Source organism: Hypanus sabinus, chromosome 10 (assembly GCF_030144855.1).
Source record: "Hypanus sabinus isolate sHypSab1 chromosome 10, sHypSab1.hap1, whole genome shotgun sequence".
Taxonomy (NCBI): domain Eukaryota; kingdom Metazoa; phylum Chordata; class Chondrichthyes; order Myliobatiformes; family Dasyatidae; genus Hypanus; species Hypanus sabinus.
The window spans coordinates 129,389,890-129,410,083 of NC_082715.1; the positions used below are offsets into that span (position 1 = coordinate 129,389,890).

Below are 20,194 nucleotides of genomic sequence, written 5' to 3' on the forward strand. Positions count from 1 at the left end.
TTGAACTAATTCTAAAGGATATGTGTTATCTGAATAATAACATTTTCATTTTTGATATTTTTTCGATAAAACATAGTCCAGATTTGTCTCTAGTTCAACCCTCATGCAACACCTTGACAGACGACGATGAGGTGGGAAAGAAGGAGGGTGAATTCTGAAGTAATTCATCCAGGCCCAAGAGTACAATATGAAATTAAATGTTTTGCTTATTGGACAAGCAGAATATCAAACAAAGTCAGCTAACTGTTGACACAAATTCTTAATTCAGTAGCTCCAGGTGCCTAGTTAATTCTTGAAAGTTAATGTATTTTAAATGTATATTTTTCTCCTGCAGTCAGTTGCTCCAATCATTGACTTCTGGTGCACAGTAACTACAGTATATACAGTCTGGGAATTATACTGCTCTTTGTCCACCCACGGTGCAATTAAGTATGTTCAGTCAACTACGAGTGCTGAGGTGGTAATGGATCAGCGAGGACAGATGACTGCCCTAAAGGTGGATGGAGTAAATTTTGTGGCCTTGTACTGTCAATATGTCCCTATGTGATTCAGTAAACTGTGATAGAAACAATTATAAAAACCAGCGATTCTGCAGATTTTGGAAATTCAGAGCAACACACACGAAATACTTGAGGACCTTAGCAGTTCAGGCAGCAAATGAATACATTGACAGTTTGGACTGAGTGAGACCCTTCTTCAGGACTGGAAAGGAAGGGGGAAGATGCCAGAATAAAAAGGAGTAGGGGGAGGGGAAGGAGGACAGCTAGAAGGTGATACATGAAGCCAAGTGGGTGGGAGAGGTAAAGGGCTGAAGAAGGAGGAATGTGATAGAGGAGAGTGGACCATGGGAGAAAGAGGAGGAGAAGGGGTACTATGGGAGGTGATAGGCAGGTGAGGCGAAGAGGCAAGAGGGGAATGGAAGAAGAGGGAGGGAAAAAATTACCAATAGGAGAAATTGATGTCTGTGCCATCAGGTTGTTGGAATAAGGTGTCCTCATTGTGGCAAAAGAAGAGGCCTTGGACTAACATGTCGAAACGGCCACTGGGAAATTCCATTTTTGGCGGATGGAGCAGAGGTGCTCGGCAAAACAGTCCCCGGTGAAGTGTTGTCTAACCTTGACGGACTGTTTTGGGCCCCTGAATGGAGATAAGGAAGGAGGTAATTGGGCAGGTGTAGCATATTGGTTGCTTGCAGGTGGTTGTACAAGAAGGGAATGGACAAGTGGTAAAGGGAATCATGGAGGGAGTGATCTCTGTGGAAAGCAGAGAGTTGAGGGAGGATCCCATTGAAAATGTTTGAAGTTGTGGAGAATAACATATTGAATGCAGAGACACATGGAATAGTAGGTCAGAACAAGAGGAAATCTATCCCTTTTAAGCTGGCAGGAAGAAGGAGTGAGTACGGATATCCAGGAAATGGAAGAGATGCGGGTGTGGGCAGCATCAGTGGTGGAGGAGGGAAATCCCATTCCTTGAAGAAAGATGTCCTGGAAAGGAAAGCCTCCTCATAAGAATAGATGCAGTAGAGATACATGCGCAGGAACTGAGAAAAAGAAATAGCATTTTTACATGAGGCATCATGGGAAGAGGGATGCCAAGATAGCTGTGGGAATTGGTAGGTTTATTAAAGATCTCGGTGGACATTTTGTCTCCAGGGATGGAGACAGAGAGATCAAGAAGGGTGAGAGAGGTGTCAGAAATGAATCAAGTGAATTTAAGGGCAGGGTGAAAGTAGGAGGCAAAATTGATGAAATTGATGAGCTTTGCATGGGTGTCTGAAGCAGCACCAATACAGTTGTCACTGTAGCGCAGGAAAGCTTGGAGCGTGGACTGTCTTATGTAGCCAATGAAAATGAACATGGACCGTTCTATATAGCCAATGAAAAAGCTACAATAAAAACAACTAGCTACAGAGAAAGCATTTGAAATACAGTTGTTGGTCTATCAGGACTGTCAGGAATTTGGTTGTGCTCAAGTTTTGGGCCAGACAAATCTAGCGGCATTTGTCAATAGCAGATATTTTCTTTACTGAACACGCTCTGTTTTATCATTGACCTTATTTTAGGAAGTATTGCAAATAGTTAATTTGAGTGGAAAAACTACTACCTGACTTGTGGAGTGTCAAGTTACCTTCTAGAAGGGAATGACTTACCCTATAACACCTTAGGATTGCTGTAAGTCTAGTCAGAGAACAAAACTAACTAGGCACACTTCTGAAGAGTAAGCTTTTAAAGGAATACTTTTTGGTTTTTTATCCTGGAATTGCTGTATGTTATTCACCGCAAAAGTATGCCTTGTGGATTCTGCTTAACATTGCAATCCAGCAGAGCATTAATCTCGACATATGTGAAGAACGGCTGTGTTCTGACAGTGGATGAAGAGGACTTCGCACATCCAGAGACAGGGAAACACCATGGTGAGATGTTAGTTCAAACTTTAATAATTCATTGTTCACTTAAAGATGTTGCTCCCTTTCTCACCCAAAAAATATTGATAATGAATTATCGAGATGTAATAAAACTAATTTTTGGTTAAAACTATGTTCTGCTTCATTTAACTTATTACCATACTAATTAGCCTTAAAAGATGCCAAAGTCAACCTTCTAGAAACTAAGATGTAACAGATTAATGGAAAAATTCAGTTTTTGAATGAATAATTAAAAGTCATAAACTAGAAAACATTTAAAATTGTTTTTAAAAATAATGTGTCTGCAGTTTCTAATTGTGGCACTTCATATGTCTTAGAACTACTCCCTAGCAATTACATGAATTGATGGCTGTGATCTTGCTGCATCCCCATTAGTGACACTGCCTGTAGAGGAAGGACTGCCATCCAGATCAGTTTGGTAAGATACTCGTAGGATTGATGGAAGCTAGAATGCAGCTGAGTAGTACTAACACAATTACTTATTCAGTATCTGTACCATTTATCGAGGATTTCTGATGGCTTCTGCTTGAATTACCACACAGAGGTCACTCAATGCAGTCGCATCTGCAGCATGGAACCAGGGAGTCCTCATCTTAGATAAAGGGTTCCCAACTGGGGGTCCATGGGCCCCTTGCTTAATGGTATGGGTCTATGGCATTAAAAAGGTTGGGAACCCCTGTCTTAGATGCTAAAATGGTCCTGTGCTGATTTTGGAAGGATTCTACCTAATTGACTTGATAATGGTTGACAATGGATGTGAATAATATCTAATTTCTGAAGGACTCCACCAGGAAAGCAAATTTCAAGCATTCCCATACATTTTACTGTCTCTGTACAGAAATTTTGTTGGATTAGTTCCCTGATGTCGACAACAGCCACAATTAGAGCAATTTGCATTGTAGCTCTGATGTCATAGAAGCATGTGTCAGTGTGGTCTGCAATCCCTCACTAAGGCTGTCAAAACCCTCAGTGAGCTTAGATTGCAAACTGTTAACATGATTACATATATTAGCTCCATGGTGAATCGTTCCAGTAAAGCAAAAGGCCAGTGCACTATGCATGTCAGTGTGCAGTTCCTGCATGGTTTGCTCCACTGCATGTTTGTAGGTCTGTTTTGCCTACCTCTAACATCTTAAGCTGCCAAGCAGTTTTATCAAGTAGATGATCACACCTGACTATACTGTGACTTCTGCCGTATGGAAGCTCAATGTTGTCAATTGTGAACCAGTAGAATGCTTTTCATAGTTTTCCTCCTGGTGCAGTTAATTAACCGTAGTGAGGTGTGGGTGCTTATGTTGTGTAGATGTTGATAATGTTGCTGCCCTGATTTCCAACCTCCCTCTGCTGAGGTCCGTGGTAGGTGCTAAAGGATAAGGAGTTGTGGTATTGGTTTCTGTTAGGAATACTGAACGCAGGCAAGTTGTGATCTGAGTCTTCTGTATTTGTTCACATGTTGCCAATTCATCATCTTGTCTTTATATTCTTATGATTCTGTTTCATCATAGAGTTGAAATGTGATGCTGTTTATCATAATGATATCTAAACCAATGAGCTAGTTGTTGGTACAAGTCCTAAGATTCTAGGGAGAATGTTTCTGATGTATATTGCTCTTGAGCTCCCTTCAGGTGCTGGGACCTGCCTGAATTGTTCATACAGCCTAGCAGTTTTCTCCTTTCTGTAGACATTTTGGAAACATCACCGTGCTTTGTTTATTTCTAGGGATAGTATTCAACCACTCACTATTTCTTCCCATGCTTGCCTGCATGTTTCAATGCATAGTTGTGGCAAATACAGATATTTTCTAGCTATAGCCTCATTTGTAGACATCTCTCCTTCTGCCTCAGTGAAATGTGGCCTTTCCATTGCTTCTCTACCGTTTTCTGCCGTGTTCTAATGATGGCATTAGCAGACTGTAAGTCACAGGTAATCTAATTCATTTTTTGTTCTTTAAAGTTAATTATTGCAATATCTTTCTAAGTGAATGATTTAATTATACATTGGCAGAAAATGCAATAAGCAACATATGTAATAACCCTAGTTAGAATGATGCCAATCTACTACAATGCATACCAGTAAATAGGCACAAGTCTCCAATCATCAGAACACAGTGCAGTACAAAATGGCAGAGGTTTTTGTCACTGTTGCTCAAAACAGGGAACATTTTTTTTGGTTCCAGAAAAAATACTACTTTAAAATCTGAAATAATATGCCAGATTATTTAAAAGAACCATCAAAACAATGGAAAATCCTGAAGTGACAGACAATTAAATATGTTAGTGCTTACAATATTCTTCAAATAGATCAGATACAAGAAGGAATAAAAGTTGTGAGCGCATGAAAACTAAAACTTTTATCTGACGGGCAGCGAGAGACCAAATTATTTGTTTCAAACATGAGACCTTTTGCTTGAAATGCAGTGTATCAATCAAATGACTGAACCTGTTACAAGCCCCAAATTACCAACATGACATTATCTTAGAGAATATTATATCCCAGTTTTGCAATCATCAGTTGCTATCTTGCATCCTTGAAGATTTTTGAAACCATTTAGAGAATGCTTGGTGCAGAAGAGCAAAGCAAATATGAACTTTTGAATACTGAAGCTGCATTTAGTGTATCTCATCTCCAAAGATATACCCATCAAGTACATAATTATATATCTCTCTGATATTATTAGTTCTTAATTTACCCCATTTTTCTCTTTTTAATACCTTATTTATATCCTGCACCTTGACACTTGCCTGCAGTTCTTAATGATATTTGCTGTCACATCTGGATATACAGTTCTTCATAAAACTTTAGTGTTTAGAAGGCAGTATTCAGAAACCACAGCTCAATCAATGATGCTATAGGTATAAACAGTTTATATCACTATATTTTCCAGAAAATAGTGATGAATTTAAAACATTGTAATGTTTAGAATACATCAGAACTTTCTGCAACTTTGCGTATTATATGGGCCATGTTAAAATGCAATCCAATGGGTTAAATGATGCAGCTAAGAATAACCATGCTATAACTTTTATATCCTACATGAGTTGCATTTAACTGAATAATAAGCTGAAACTGTACAGTGTCAGTCTGTACACACACAGAAGCAAGGAAGTCCAAGCGAACTATGTTGCATATGGTAGTATTTTACCCTCTAAGAAAAATACAGCTTCATTCTTATTGACAGCTTACTCATGTTGGATGTCAGTGTTGGGAAAGTGCTGTTCCATCGCCTTGTGTAATGGATCCATGACTGAATAGCTGTTGCGGATCGAGTGTGGTTTAGCGGAGGATTAAGTGTTGATTTGTAGTATGTTTGATTCCTTAAATAACTCTAGAATGTGATATCCATACCCAGGCAGAGTGTTGACTTGGGAAACCTCTTGGCGATGTATTTGCCTATAAGAGTGCATTTTGGAGACGTAGTAAATGAGAATCCCAGCAACCTGCAGTATATTATCAGTGGTTAAATTTTATTTGATAGGGAAGTCAATGGAACAAAAGTACTGCAAAGTATGAATAAGGGATCCATTCATAGTATAATGGAAGGCATGCAGTCTGCATATTTTCTAAACTGTTTGTGTTTCAACCATTAAAAAAATTCAGAAGAGGGAAGTTGTATTATTTGTTTATTTTATCACGTATCACAAGATAGAAAATTGCACAAGTATACGTGGTCTCTGATATGAAGCAAATCACTACCACTAGGGTAAAAAAGTACAGGTCACGTGGAGCCCTTTTATACTGCCAATGCAAATATGTACAGAGACTGACGCGTCATGTGCACGTCAAGCCGAGTTACTTAAGAGTTCAAAATAAAGAATAAGATGTTCTTTAAAAAATGTAATCGTTGGTTAATGTCGGGGGACACAAGTTACCATACAGCAGCCTCTGCAGAATAACAAACATAATTGAATAAAAACAGCTTTAAGTGTAACAAGAAGCTGCTGTTGGAAGAGAACTTTCGTACCCCTACAGTACTGTGCTAAAAGAATGAAAAGTAAAGTAACACTTTTTCCAATGACTGTGTCATGCAGCTTTCAGATCAGGTTGATAAGTTCAAATGTGACGGGACCCTCAAGTACCGATGATAAAATGTAGGGTAAGTAAATCTGATGGGGGAAGCAAAAGAAATGATGTGTTTGATGTGACATTATTTTGCACTTCAGTAGGTTTTGAATTAAGTGTTCTATCAGTTTTGAATCAGGGTGAGAATGAGCAAGGTTACTGGCGGGGGTGGGTGGTGATGGGATTGTATTGAAGGGGTGGTGGGTGATGGGAAGGGAGGGGTGTTGCTGGTGAATGGATAGACATTTAAGCACAAGATTTTATGGTCTGTATGTTGATGGTAACATTTAATATATTTTCAATTTTATGCTTTAAAATGTGAATGTTGAAGAAAACAACTGAGGTTTATTGCTCTTGTATGAGCATTGTGTATTTTTCAGCAGTGGATTGTGGGAGGAGTCCAAATTGCTCCATTCCTTACTTATCTTCTTACACTGTCCTCATGCCAAGTCTCTCATTACCTTTCGTCCTTTTAAATTCTCACTCTTTCTGGAAAGGCAGGGCAGCAAGTACCATTAATATCCATGGCTCCACAGACCCTGGAAAAGCTCTTTGACAAACTTGGCCACTTTGGAAGGTAAGTATAGGAAAGTTTTTTTTAGTTTTATTAGTTTTGATGTGATTGAAATTATTAAACCTAATATTGCACTGTTTCTATGTTTGGTAACTACTAAAGTTGCAAGTGCTATAGCATTTAAAGAATCTGATCTTAATTACATATCAGAAAAAGATCAATTTTAACAGGAATCTTTTGATAGTTGTATTTGAATTGTAAAAGTAGAGGTAACAAAATATGTTTGAAACATATTAAAATAAATTGGCTTAACTTCTTTAAGTTTATAATTTCATTGGACAGTTGGTAATTTAAAAAATGCAGAAGGCCTTGATGCACTGCTGAAGTATAGTAAGTCAAATGTCTTTGTGTTTTATAGATTCCAAGCATCTGTCTATTTCCTAGTCAATTTCCAAACTATAGCATGTGGGATCCACTATTTGGCCTCTGTGTTCCTTGCTGCAACACCACAGTTTCTGTGCAAGCTTCCTGGAAATATGACCACAATCCTCGTTTCAAATTCTACAGCTGATCCACGAGATCTGTGGAACTTGTGGATTCCAGAATCACACAGTGTTATTGCAAAAATGGAAAATGGAGAGATCTGGGAGGCACAGCAATGCAGTCGCTTCAAAATAAATGGGGGCATCGAGCTGGAGAATTACTTTAAGGGCAACAAATCACGATACTCGTGCTCTGATGGTTTCTTTTATGATCAGAGCCACATTGAAAACAGCATTGTGACTGACTGGAACCTGGTCTGTGACAGAGCATGGTTAGCAAAACTTAGCCAGCCCATCTTCATGCTTGGAGTCCTTCTCGGTGCTGTTGCATTTGGCGACATTGCAGACAGGTAAGCCTTTCTGTTCTGGTTAACTCTTGTGATTTTTTTTTAAAGTTTCAATCGCAATTTATGTTCTGTGTTCCTCTTGGGATTAGAATCAGGTTTATTATCACTGACGTATATCGTGAAATTTGATGTTTTGTGGCAGCAGTACAGTCAAGACTAAAAATTACTGTAAGTAACATTAAAAATATATAAATAGTGAGATAGTGTTCAGGAGCTCATGGACTGTTCAGAAATCTTATGGTGAAAGGGAAGAAACGGTTCCTAAGAAGTTGAGTGTGCATCTTCAGGCTCCTGTCCCTTCTTTCTAATGGTAGTAATGAGAAGGGGGCATGTCACAATTGGTGAGAGTCCTTAATGATGGATGCCATCTTTTTGAAGCACTGCTTCTTAAACATGTCCTAAATGGTGGGGAGGGTTACAGCCGTAATTAGCTGCAATCCTTTGCAGCCTATTGTGATCCTGCAGATTGGAGCCTCCAAAACAGGCGATGATGCTCTCCTTAGTACATCTGTAGAAATTTTCTGGACTGTTTGGTGATGTACCAAATCTCCTCAAACTCCTCATGAAGTATAGCCGCTGGTGTGCCTTTCTCATGCTTGTATCAATGTCTTGGGCCCAGGATAGGTCCTCTGGGACATTGATGAAACTTGAAGCTGCTCCCCATTTCCACTGTTGACCCCTCAATGAGAGCTGTTGTGTGTTCTCCCTTCTTACCAAGCCCACAAATGATTCCTTTGGCTTGCTGATATTGCGATTTTGTTGTGACAACACTCAACCAGCTGATCCTTTTCACTGCTGCACCCCTCCTGATTGTCTTCTAAATTCTGCCAACAGCGCTGTTGTATATTTAATATTTCAGTAATATTTGAGTAATATAAATATATATTATTTCATTAAGCATTCTTGTTCATTTAAACAATGGGTTATATGCAAAAGTATGTGAATGGCATACATCATCATAGCACTACATTATCCATACACACCTTGCTTAAAGTAAAAGCGAAACTAACATACACGAGTTATCCTGGCTCTATGTTTTCTTTCAATTACAATTTACATTTTGGAGTTACCAAACATAACAAATTGCAGTGAGTAAGTTTTAAATGAACCCGAGATGGTTACCTGCCATAGTGCAGTGAGACGTTCAAGTTTTAAAAAAGTGCTTCAAGAAATAATTGAGGGAAAAAGAAGCACAGCAAGTGTCTCTTTGGAAGGGGTTAAGAGAATGTTTTTTTTAAAATGCAATAAACGGACAAATTCATGGGTTCACAAACAGTGATTTTAATCATAAATTTTAAAAAAACAAATGGCTGGCTATATTGAAAAGATTGATGTTTTCAAGTGTACAAGAGATAACTTGAGTATACTGAGGGAATAGCCAGTGAGCCTGAATATCAGTTTTGCTGAGTGTATTGGGTGGAAGAACATACAGTTGCCTTAGAAGTTTGAGTGTTTCAATCAAATCAGCTGAAATGAGATTTGCTGATATCGTGAAAATGACGCAGGAACATTTAGAACTGAAACTATTGTTAATTGCAGAATGCTTTAGGTTTCAGCATATGTAGGTAAATTGAAGAAGTTGTCATTTCCATTATGGGCTTAATTTTGCACTGAGAGATTGCTTAGTTTGTGGTATCTTACAAGAAAGCATCCAAAACTGGTTCTTACCCGAAGCCCAACTTACATTTGAAAGAACAGCGGAAATAGCTGTATTAATGGAAACTGCAGCCAGTGATGCAATGAAGTTGCAGTCAGGAATGAGTATGAGTATGAATTGCAACATGTAAACAGAACCTGCCTGGCTGAACAAATTGTGTTATTGTTGTGGCAAGGAGTTAAATACACCAGACAAATACAGGCTTAGATGTGAAACTTGCAGAAAATGCCACAAAGTAGGACACATACAAATAACATGTCGAGCCTTTCGAGGACAATGCTAGAAATTAATACAAAATAGCACAAAGTGACCATCAGTTGTGGAACAGCTCTCTGATCATATATGACTAAAGAGCAAAAGTTAAGTATTTGAGTTGAACTGCATTCTAGATGGGGTTGGAGTTCATAGCTAAGCAGGGAAGAGTGTTTTGTATTTAATATTTCTGAAGTCCTACCAAAGAGTTTCATCCTGAAACATCAACTGTACTGTTTTTCTAGATGCTGCCTGGCCTGCTGAATTCCTCTAGCATTTTGTGTGTGTTGTACGCAAGTTACCCTAGCTCCATGTTTCCTTTCAGTTTTTATATTTTGAAGTTACAAAACATTACAGGTATTAGAGGCAAATGTATACATGGTGCTTGAGCTTGGCCACATGTTTCATTGTGTACAACGGTTCCTCCAGCTAAGATGGCAGATGGAACATTTGCATTCAGGCTTCTCATTTTCAACCAACTGAAGAAGGGCAAATAGTCCCTCTGATTTTCCCTGCTCTCAGCTTTAAAACAACTACCCTTTTGTTTGTTAATGTTCCATCTGTGCCCTGTTCCGTTTGGGAAATCACCATGGAAGGAAGCACAGGTGTAATCAGCATTTCACTGCACCATTACAGTTTGCCAGCATTTTGGCTGTTTTGAGGTACCCAGGTCATCATCAGTTAGGTTTCAATTAAATTACTCTCTATATACTATGAAAGAATCAAATATCCTGAAGTCTCAGTCTTATTTATGCCATGGATCCCCTACCATTAACCGAGGGGGTCCATGGACCCTAGACTGGGAAACCCTGGTCTATAGCTTTACAGTGCAGCAGTGGGCCTTTTGGCCCACCCTGTCCATACTGAGTAAGAACCTGATGCAATACCTTGCTTAGAAATGAACCATCACATAGTTTAATATTGTCCACATAGTAAATCCCAAAATAGCAAAGAGATTAATGTCGGGAATTTCTTGTCAATTACCTGCAATTCTGATTTGCATCTGTAATTAAAAGCTCAACTTTCTGTAGCAACAGATCAAATCCATTTCTTGTGTGAAGAGAAAATGTGACTGACGTGATAGAACTGAACTAGCTTTGTAACTGATGTTTACCATTTTGGCAAAGGAACTGTAACTGTGTCTGTATGAGACCAAGCTAAATTATTGCTCTCCATTTGTCATGTATTGATCATAATGATATTGCTTGCCCTTCAGAGGTCAAGCTGAAGAAGGCTTGAGATCTTCAACTCACCTGTGGTCATGTAACCGAGACACTGATGTCATGAGCTTATCCTCCAATGGAAATGAGTTTGAGAGGAGTAAATTTGGTCTACCTTCAAAAGTATGGTAGTTTTGGGATCTGGTAATGCAAAGTAAGGGGATAGGAATATATTAGAAAAGTTTGTTTCACAAGGTTTGGTATACTTCATCACTTTGGTAGATCAAGTATCATGTATATTAGAGCACAAGTCAATACAAATAAAGTAGTCTTACAAAATGTCCACTAAGATGCTTAGAACACTTTCATGAGAAGAGAGCCAACTTAACAGTTTCTTATCGGTAGACATCTCTCGACTGTGTAATGTTTGGATTTTACCTCAAAGCTCAGACTTAAACTTTAGCTTCCAATACTGACTCAATGTTCTCTCCAAGATCCGCCTGCCTCCCAATTTTAAGTTGCCAGTGGAACTTGAATTTCAGCCAGGAGAGCACATGGGGGTTCAAGTTTCACAGTCGTCTGCAACCAGGCATTAGCTGACACCAGTGGCTGCTTGGTATGTACGGTGTATAATTTTGATGGATGACCATTAGCGAAGAAGCCTACCAAGGGGAGGACTTGAGAATTAGTGTAGCCCATATACTCAACAATTCCGATCTATATTTTAGCCTAAGCAGGTATCTATGATTCTAATCTCATTTACATGCCTACCCAGAGATGTAGATAAAAGTTCCAGAAGGCAGCCTGAGAGAGGAGTCAAGCTCAACTCAAAGTCTTTCCTCAATACCACACTGATTAATAAAATGACTTAGCAACTCACAAGGTTCTGGAGGAACTCAACAGGTCAGACAGTATCTATGGAAAAAGAGTAAACAGTTAGAATTTAAGGCTGAGACCCTTCTTCAGGACAGAGATAGGTTGCGATCTGAAACGTCGACTGTTTACTGTTTTCCATTGATGCTGCCTGACCTGCTGAGTTCCTCCAGTATTTTGTGTGTGTTGCTTTGGATTTCCAACGTTTGCAGACTTTCTCTTGTTTGTAATAAAATGACTGAATTTGAGGAATATGATAGATTAAAATCTTAGAAAGGAAATAATTTATTATTAAAAATTTCATCCAGAGTCTTCGAATTTCAAAGTAAATGTATTATCAAAGTATATATATGTCACCATATACAACCCTGATGTAACCCAGGTTAATTATACTCAAAGATGTAATGTTAGAAATCTCCACCTGTGGAGGGATGAAAATGAGGTTTACCTAATTTTTAAAAAAAAAGAGAACTTGGATAAAACAAGCTATCAAGAACAAGGTGTGGCTGATGCAGCGTGGGAAAGCAAGAGAAACACAACAAACTTAGGAATTAAAGATATAAAACTGTTAAAAACTCTTCCTGGTGCACAAATATATTAGTGCAGTCTCAATTCTGCTCACCAGAGCTGGAATAGCTAGCAATAAAGTGCCATCCTATTTACCTACCATGGGAGTTCTCTGGGGTCATTCTGGTAGCAGCTTACATTCCACCTCAGGCCAATGTCGAGCAGGCTTTAGATGATCTGAGTAATGGGATCAACATGCATGAAACAGCGCACCTTAACACCTTCACCATCGTTTTGGGAGATTTTAACCAGGCCAGTTTCAAAAAATAACGGAACAACTACCATCAACAGATCACTTGCAATACCAGAAAAAACAACACGCTGGACCATTGCTACACCACTATCAAGAATGCCTCCTGTGCTATTCCACACCCTCACATTGGCAAGTCTGATCACCTGGCTGAACTTCTACTTCCTGAGTATAGGCAGAGACTGAAGACTGCAGCACCAACAGTGAGGACCAAGAAGGTATGGACAAGGGAAGCACGGGAGTCCCTACAGGACTGCTTTGAGTGGTGGACTGGAACGTATTCAAGGAGTCATCTTTAAATTTGGATGAGTATTCTGCAGTTGTTACCGACTTCATTAAAACCTGTGTGGATGAGTGTGTGCCTACAAAGAACATTGCCAAACCAAAAGCTGTGGATGAACCAGGAGGTACGTTGTCTGCTGAAGGCTAGATCTGTGGCATTCAGGCCTAGCGACCCAGGCCTTTACCAGAAAACCAGGTATGATTTGTGGAGAGCTATTTCAAGGGTGAAGAAACAATTTTGAATGAGTTTGGAGGTGATATCAGATGCACGGCAACTCTGGCAGGGTCTGCAAGACATTACTTCCTACAAAGCGAAACCCAATAGTATGAATAACAGCAATGCTTCTCTACCAGATGAACTCAATGCCTTCTATGCATGCTTTGAAAGGGAGATCACAACTACAGCTGTGATGATCCCTGCTGCACCTGATGACACTGTGATCTCCATCTCAGAGGCCGATGTTAGACTATCTTCAATGAGAGTGAACCCTCACAAGGCAGAAGGTCCCGATGGAGTACCTGGTAAGGCTCTGAAAGCCTGTGCCAACCAATTAGCGGGAGTATTCAGGGAGATTTTCTACCTCCCACTACTATGGGCCGAAGTTCCCACTTGCTTTGAAAAGGCTACAATTATGCTAGTGCCTAAGAATAATAATATGGGCTGCTTTGTTGACTATCGCCCGGTAGCACTCACATTGAGAGTGATGAAGTGCTTTGAGAGGTTAGTCATGACTAGACTGACTTCCTGCTTCAGGAAGTACCTGGACCCACTGCAATCTGCCTGTCGACACAATAGATCAACAGCAGATACAATCTCAGTGACTCTCCACACGGTTTTAGACCACCTGGACAACACAAGCACCTATGTCAGATGCTGTTCATTGACTTTAGCTCAGCATTTAATACCATCATTCCCACAATCCTGATTGAGAAGTTGTAGAACCTGGGCCTCTGTACCTTTCTCTGCAATTGCATCTTCGACTTCCTAACTGGAATACCACAGTCTGTGCGGATTGGTGATAACATATCCTCCTCACTGACGATCAACACTGGCGCACCTCAGGGGTGTACACTTAAGCCTACTGCTCTACTCTCTATATACACAAGACTGTGTGGCTAGGCATAGCTCAAATTGCCATCTATTAACTTGCTGATGATGCAACCATTGTTGGTAGAATCTCAGGTGGTGACGAGAGGGCGTACAGGAGTGAGATATGCCAACTAATGGAATGGTGCCACAGCAACAACCTGGCACTCAATGTCAATAAGATGAAAGAGCTGATTGTGGACTTCAGGAAGTGTAAGACGAAGGAACACATACCAATCCTTGTAGAGGGATCAGAAGTGAAAAGAGTGAACAGCTTCAAGTTCCTGGGTGTCAAGATCTCTGAGAATCTAACCTGGTCCCAACATATCAATGTAGTTATAAGGAAGGCAAGACAGCGGCTATTCTTCATTAGGAGTTTGAAGAGATTTGGCATGTCAACAAACACACTCAAAAACTTCTATAATTATACTGTGGAGAGCATTCTGACAGGCTGCATCACTGTCTGTTATGGAGGGACTACTGCACAGGACCGAAAGAAGCTGCAGAAGGTTGTAAATCTAGTCAGCTCCATCTTGGGCACTAGCTTACAAAGTACCCAGGAAATCTTTAGGGAGCGGTGTCTCAGAAAGGCAGTGTCCATATTAAGGACCTCCAGCACCCAGGGCCTGCCCTTTTCTCACTGTTACCATCAGATAGGAGATACAGAAGCCTGAAGGCACACTCTCAGCAATTCAGGAGCAGCTTCTTCCCCTCTGCCGTCAATTTCTAAAAGGACATTGAATCTTCGGACACTACCTCACTTTTTTTTAAAAATAGTCAGAATTTCTGTTTTTGCACATTTTTAAAATCTATTCAATATATGTAATTGATTTACTTGTTCGTTTATTATTTTTTTCTCTCTGCTAGATTATGTATTGCATTGAACTGCTGCTGCTAAGTTAACAAATTTCACGTCACATGCCGGTGATAATAAACCTGATTCTGATTCTAAAATTGGAACTAGTAGTGAGTACCTCTACCCTACTTACTTGAAAACCTCAGGGTGAAACTCGTAGAGAAGAGATGTTAGTGATAAAAGATCTATTGAACCTACAGCTATAACGAGCAGCAGCCACAACGAGGCACTATTGGTGGATACAAGAATCCAAGGTCTCTACTGTGCAACTGGGAATTAGTTCTGTTAAATCACACCAAAGGATTTGGTCAGTTTTTTTTTGTGTAAGTGTTGTGAATTGACGTTCTGTGGATGATCAACTATTTTCATCCAACGAAACAAGAATCAAGATGCCGAACACGAGGAAGTATGCAGATGCTGGAAATTCAAACAACACACTTAAAATGCTGGTGCAACGCAGCAGGCCAGACATCATCTATAGGGAGAAGCACTGTTGATGTTTCGGGCTGAGACCCTTCGGCAGAACTAACTGAAAGGAAAGATACTGAGAGATTTAAAAGTAGGAGGGGGAGGGGTGTTACGAACCCCGTAACTGGGTGTCTTACCAGCAAAGATAGGAGTATCCGTTGAAGTCTGATGATACTATTTTTAACAGTATTTATTAGTAAAAATACACAAAAGTAATATCAATGCAAATATACAGATAATATACACCATCAATACTAAACCTAAAAGTGCGGGTATAATAATAATCAATAAGAAATAAGCTCTGTTGTTGTCTAGGGGATAATGAATTGTCCGATGGAAATATAAAGTTCAGTTCAGTTCATGCAGGCTGTGGTAGCTGTTGGTTGCTGTGTTGCAGTTGTTGGTGAGAGAGAGAGAGGGAGAACAGTAACAGCTATTAACTTGCTGACTTTCCTTTATGATCTTGATCTGTCGATGCGTTGTTGTTGTGGCCATTCGCATATGACCCTTCCATCCTTTAGCTAGACCGTTCCATGGTGGACTCGTCACCCAGGCAAGGGTGGACACACACACAAGCCCCCACTGGTCTCGTAACGTCTCTCTTGGTGCGTCTGAGGGGTGTTCCCCAGACCTCACTTTTATCCCCACACACAGGGTCTCAGGTGTCAATCAGGTTGAGATGATGCAACCCTTCAAACCCAGCCCACTCTGGTTGCCCCCGAGGGGTTTCAATGAATAGAACAGTACCTAGTACAGAAACCTTCTCCAAAAGACAATAGCAGTAATCAGTGGTTCCGTTCCACTTTTGTTAGGAGGAGACATTCCATTTCGTGTATCTCTGAGTTGTCTCTCTCTCATTAACTGACATGAGCTGTTTATCAATAACAACTGTCTTGGCAGTTTTCTTGTGTCTCTCTCATCTCCCTTGATAACAGCATTGGAATAGTAGCGATTTGCGATTCTCCAAAAGTGGTGGTGGGGGGGGGGGTCATTGGTGATTCTGTACCCTTCTGCCCATCAGCGTTGTTCATCATTCGTAACGGGGAGATGCGAAATGATAGGGGGTGGGATGAAGCTAAGAGCTGGAAAGTTGATTGGCAAAAGGGATACAGAGCTGGAGAAGGGAAAGGATCATGGGACAGGAGGCCTAGGGAGAAACAAAAGGGGAGGGGAGCACCAGGCAGAGTGATGGGCCGAGGGAGAGAAAAAAACAAAACTAAATATGTCAGGGATGGGGTAAGAACGGGAGGGGCATTAACGGAAGATAGAGAAGTCAATGTTCATGCCATCAGGTTGGAGGCTACCCAGCCAGTATACAAGGTGTTGTTCCTCAAACCTGAGTGTGGCTTCATCTTGACAGTAGAGGAGGAGGCCATGGATAGACATATCAGAATGGGAATGGGATGTGGAATTAAAATGTGTGGCCACTGGGAGATCCTGCTTTCTCTGGCAGACAGAGCGTAGGTGTTCAGCAAAACAGTCTCCCAGTCTGCGTCAGGTCTCACCAATATATAAAAGGCCACACCGGGAGCACCGGACACAGTATACCACACCAGCAGACTCACAGGTGAAGTGTCGCCTCACCTGGAAGGACTGTCTGGGGCCCTGAATGGTGGTGAGGGAGGAAGTGTAAGGGCAGGTGTAGCATTTGTTCTGTTTACAAGGATAAGTGCCAGGAGGGAGATCGGTGGGAAGGGATGGGGGGGATGAATGGACAAGGGAGTCACGTAGGGAGCAATCCATGCGGAAAGCAGAAAGGGGGGGGGGAAGGGAAAGATGTGCTTGATAGTGGGATCCCATTGGAGATGGCGCAAGTTACGGAGAATTATGCGTTGGACCTGGAGGCTGGTTGGGTGGGAGGTGAGGACAAGGGGAACCCTATCTCGAGTGGGGTGGCGGGCAGATGGGGTGAGGGCAGGTGTGCGGGAAATGGGAGAGATGCGTTTGAGAGCAGAGTTGATGGTGGACGAAGGGAAGCCCCTTTGTTTAAAAAAGGAAGACACCTCCTTCATCCTGGAATGAAAAGCCTCATCCTGAGAGCAGATGTGGCGGAGACGGAGGAATTGCGAGAAGGGGATGGCATTTTTGCAAGAGACAGGATGGGAAGAGGAATAGTCCGGGTAGCTGTGAGAGTCTGTAGGCTTATAGTAGATATCAGTTGATAAGCTGTCTCCAGAGATGGAGACAGAAAGATCAGGAAAGGGGAGGGAGGTGTCGGAAGTGGATCAGGTAAATTTGAGGGCAGGGTGAAAGTTGGAGGCAAAGTTAATGAAGTCAACGAGCTCAGCATGTGCGCAGGAGGCAGCACCAATGCAGTCGTCGATGTAGTGAAGGAAAAGAGGGGGACGGATACCTATATCGACTTGGAACATAGACTGTTCCACAAAGCCAACAAAAAGGCAGGCATAACTGGGACCCATACAGGTGCCCATGGCTAACCCTTTGGTTTGGAGGAAGTGGGAGGAGCCAAAGGAGAAATTATTGAGAGTGAGAACTAATTCCGCTAGACGGAGGAGAGTGGTTTTAGAGGGGAATTGGTTAGGTCTGGAATCCAAAAAGAAGCGAAGAGCTTTGAGACCATCCTGGTGGGGGATGGAGGTATATAGGGAATGGACATCCATGGTGAAAATAAGGTGGTGGGAGCCAGGGAACTTAAAATCATTGAAAAAATTCAAAGCATGAGAAGTGTCACGAACATAAGTAGGAAGAGATTGAACAAGGGGGGATAAGACAGTGTCAAGGTATGCAGAAATGAGTTTGGTGGGGCAGGAGCAAGCTGAGACAATGGGTCTACCTGGACAGGCAGGTTTGTGGATCTTGGGTAGGAGGTAGAAACGGGAAGTGCAGGGTGAGGGAACTATGAGTTTGGTGGCAGTGAATGGGAGATCCTCAGAGCTGATAAGGTTGGTGATGGTATAGGAGTCAGTGGCCTGGTGCTCCTTAATGGAGTCATGATCAAGGGGTAAATAAGAGGAGGTATCAGAGAGTTGTCGCTGTGCCTTGGCCAGATAGAGGTCAGTGCGCCAGACAACAACAGCTACCCCCTTATCAGCGGGTTTTATAGAGAGGTTGGGATTGGTGCGGAGGGAGCGGAGAGCAGAGCGTTCGGAAGGAGTGAGGTTGGAATTGGAACAGGATGTGGTGAAGTCGAGACAGTTGATGTCACGTCGGCAATTAGCAATAAAGAGATCCAGAGCAGGTAGAAGACCAGAGCGGGGTGTCCATGAAGAGGAGGAGGGTTGAAGATGGGAGAAGGGGTCATCGGTGGGGGTAGGAGAGTCCTTGTCAAAGGAGTAAGCTCAGAGACGGAGCCGGCGGAAGAAGAGTTCGGCAACATGGCGTAAGTGGAACTCGCTGAGATGTGGGCGAAGGGGGACAAAGCTGAGGCCCTTACTGAGGACAGGGCACTCTGCCTCAGAGAGTTGAAGGTTGGATGGAATGGTAAAGACCCGGCACGGATGAGAGACCTTACACTTCCTCCCTCACCACCATTCAGGGCCCCAGACAGTCCTTGAGGTGAGGTGACACTTCACCTGTGAGTCGGCTAGTGTGGTATACTGCGTCCGGTGCTCCCGGAGTGGCCTTTTATATATTGGTGAGACCCAACGCAGACTGGGAGACCATTTCGCTGAACACCTATGCTCTGTCTGCCAGAGAAAGCAGGATCTCCCAGTGGCCACACATTTTAATTCCACGCCCCATTCCCATTCCGATATGACTATCCATGGCCTCCTCTACTGTCAAGATGAAGCCACACTCAGGTTGGAGGAACAACACCTCATATACTGGCTGGGTAGCCTCCAACCTGATGGCATGAACATTGACTTCTCTAACTTCCATTAATGCCCTTCTTCCCCTTCTTACTACATCCCTGACATGTTTAGTTGTTTGTTTTTTTCTCTCTCTCAACCCATCACTCTGCCTGTTCTCTACCTCCATCTGGTGCTCCCCTCCCCCTTTCTTTCTTCCTAGGCCTCCCGTCCCATGATCCTTTCCCTTCTCCAGCTCTGTATCACTTTCGCCAATCACCTTTCCAGCTTTTAGCTTCATCCCACCCCCTCCGATCTTCTTCTATCATTTTACATTTTCCCCTCCCCCTCCTACTTTCAAGTCTCTTAGTATCTTTCCATTCAGTTAGTCCTGACGAAGGGTCTCGGCCTGAAACGTCGACAGCGCTTCTCCTTATAGATGCTGCCTGGCCTGCTGTGTTCCACCAGCACCTTGTGTGTGTTGTATCAAGATGGCAAGCCACCCAAGATGAGGAAGCAGCAGAGGAATGATATGTTTCATGCCATAGAGGACTTAGTATGGTTGGATATAAGATTTTCATTTGAAGGATCTGAATTTCATTTTCTGCAATTATTTTTGCAAAGATTTTGATAAGGCACTGAATGAGAATTACTTTGTTTAAAAGTTGAGATGTTGGAAAATTGCCATGAAAGGAGTTAAGCTGTATAGATATATAATTTTTGAATTTGAATTTCAGCTTGTAGACATACTGACTGAAACTGAAGTTAACCATAATATTTAAGAATAGGACTTCAGTTAGTTTTCTAACTAACTAGGGATTAAAAAAAGGAAAGGTTAGTCTGCAAACTTCTAAATAGGGAATAACACTGGATCTAATTAGCTAGAGAAATCGGAGCAACGAAGATTATTCTATTGAATATCACCGATTCCAACTAAACAAGAATTTGTTTTTTGTTGATTTCTGAGATTCGGAACCTAACAGAATGTTGGAAATTTGAGTTGTTCTTGCTCATGGAAATACTTTGTATATCTTTTTTTTTGTAAACAAAACTTACCTCCCGAAGTGTATGTTTTCCATTCACTGCCTCCTTACAATATCCAG

The 20,194-nt window shown here is 41.5% G+C and overlaps 1 protein-coding gene across 1 annotated transcript in view; it reads left to right on the forward strand.

Annotated features, from left to right (window-relative positions):
* Positions 1–6,972: 6,972 nt before the first annotated feature.
* The window catches only part of slc22a16 (solute carrier family 22 member 16), a gene marked incomplete at its 5' end in the record, with an annotated part of 63,245 nt that continues 50,023 nt past the window's right edge, over positions 6,973–20,194 (forward strand). The window contains 2 exons of the mRNA XM_059981301.1: positions 6,973–7,064; positions 7,420–7,893. Coding sequence (XP_059837284.1) covers positions 6,973–7,064; positions 7,420–7,893 — 566 coding nt within the window. The remainder of the gene's footprint in view (positions 7,065–7,419; positions 7,894–20,194) is intronic.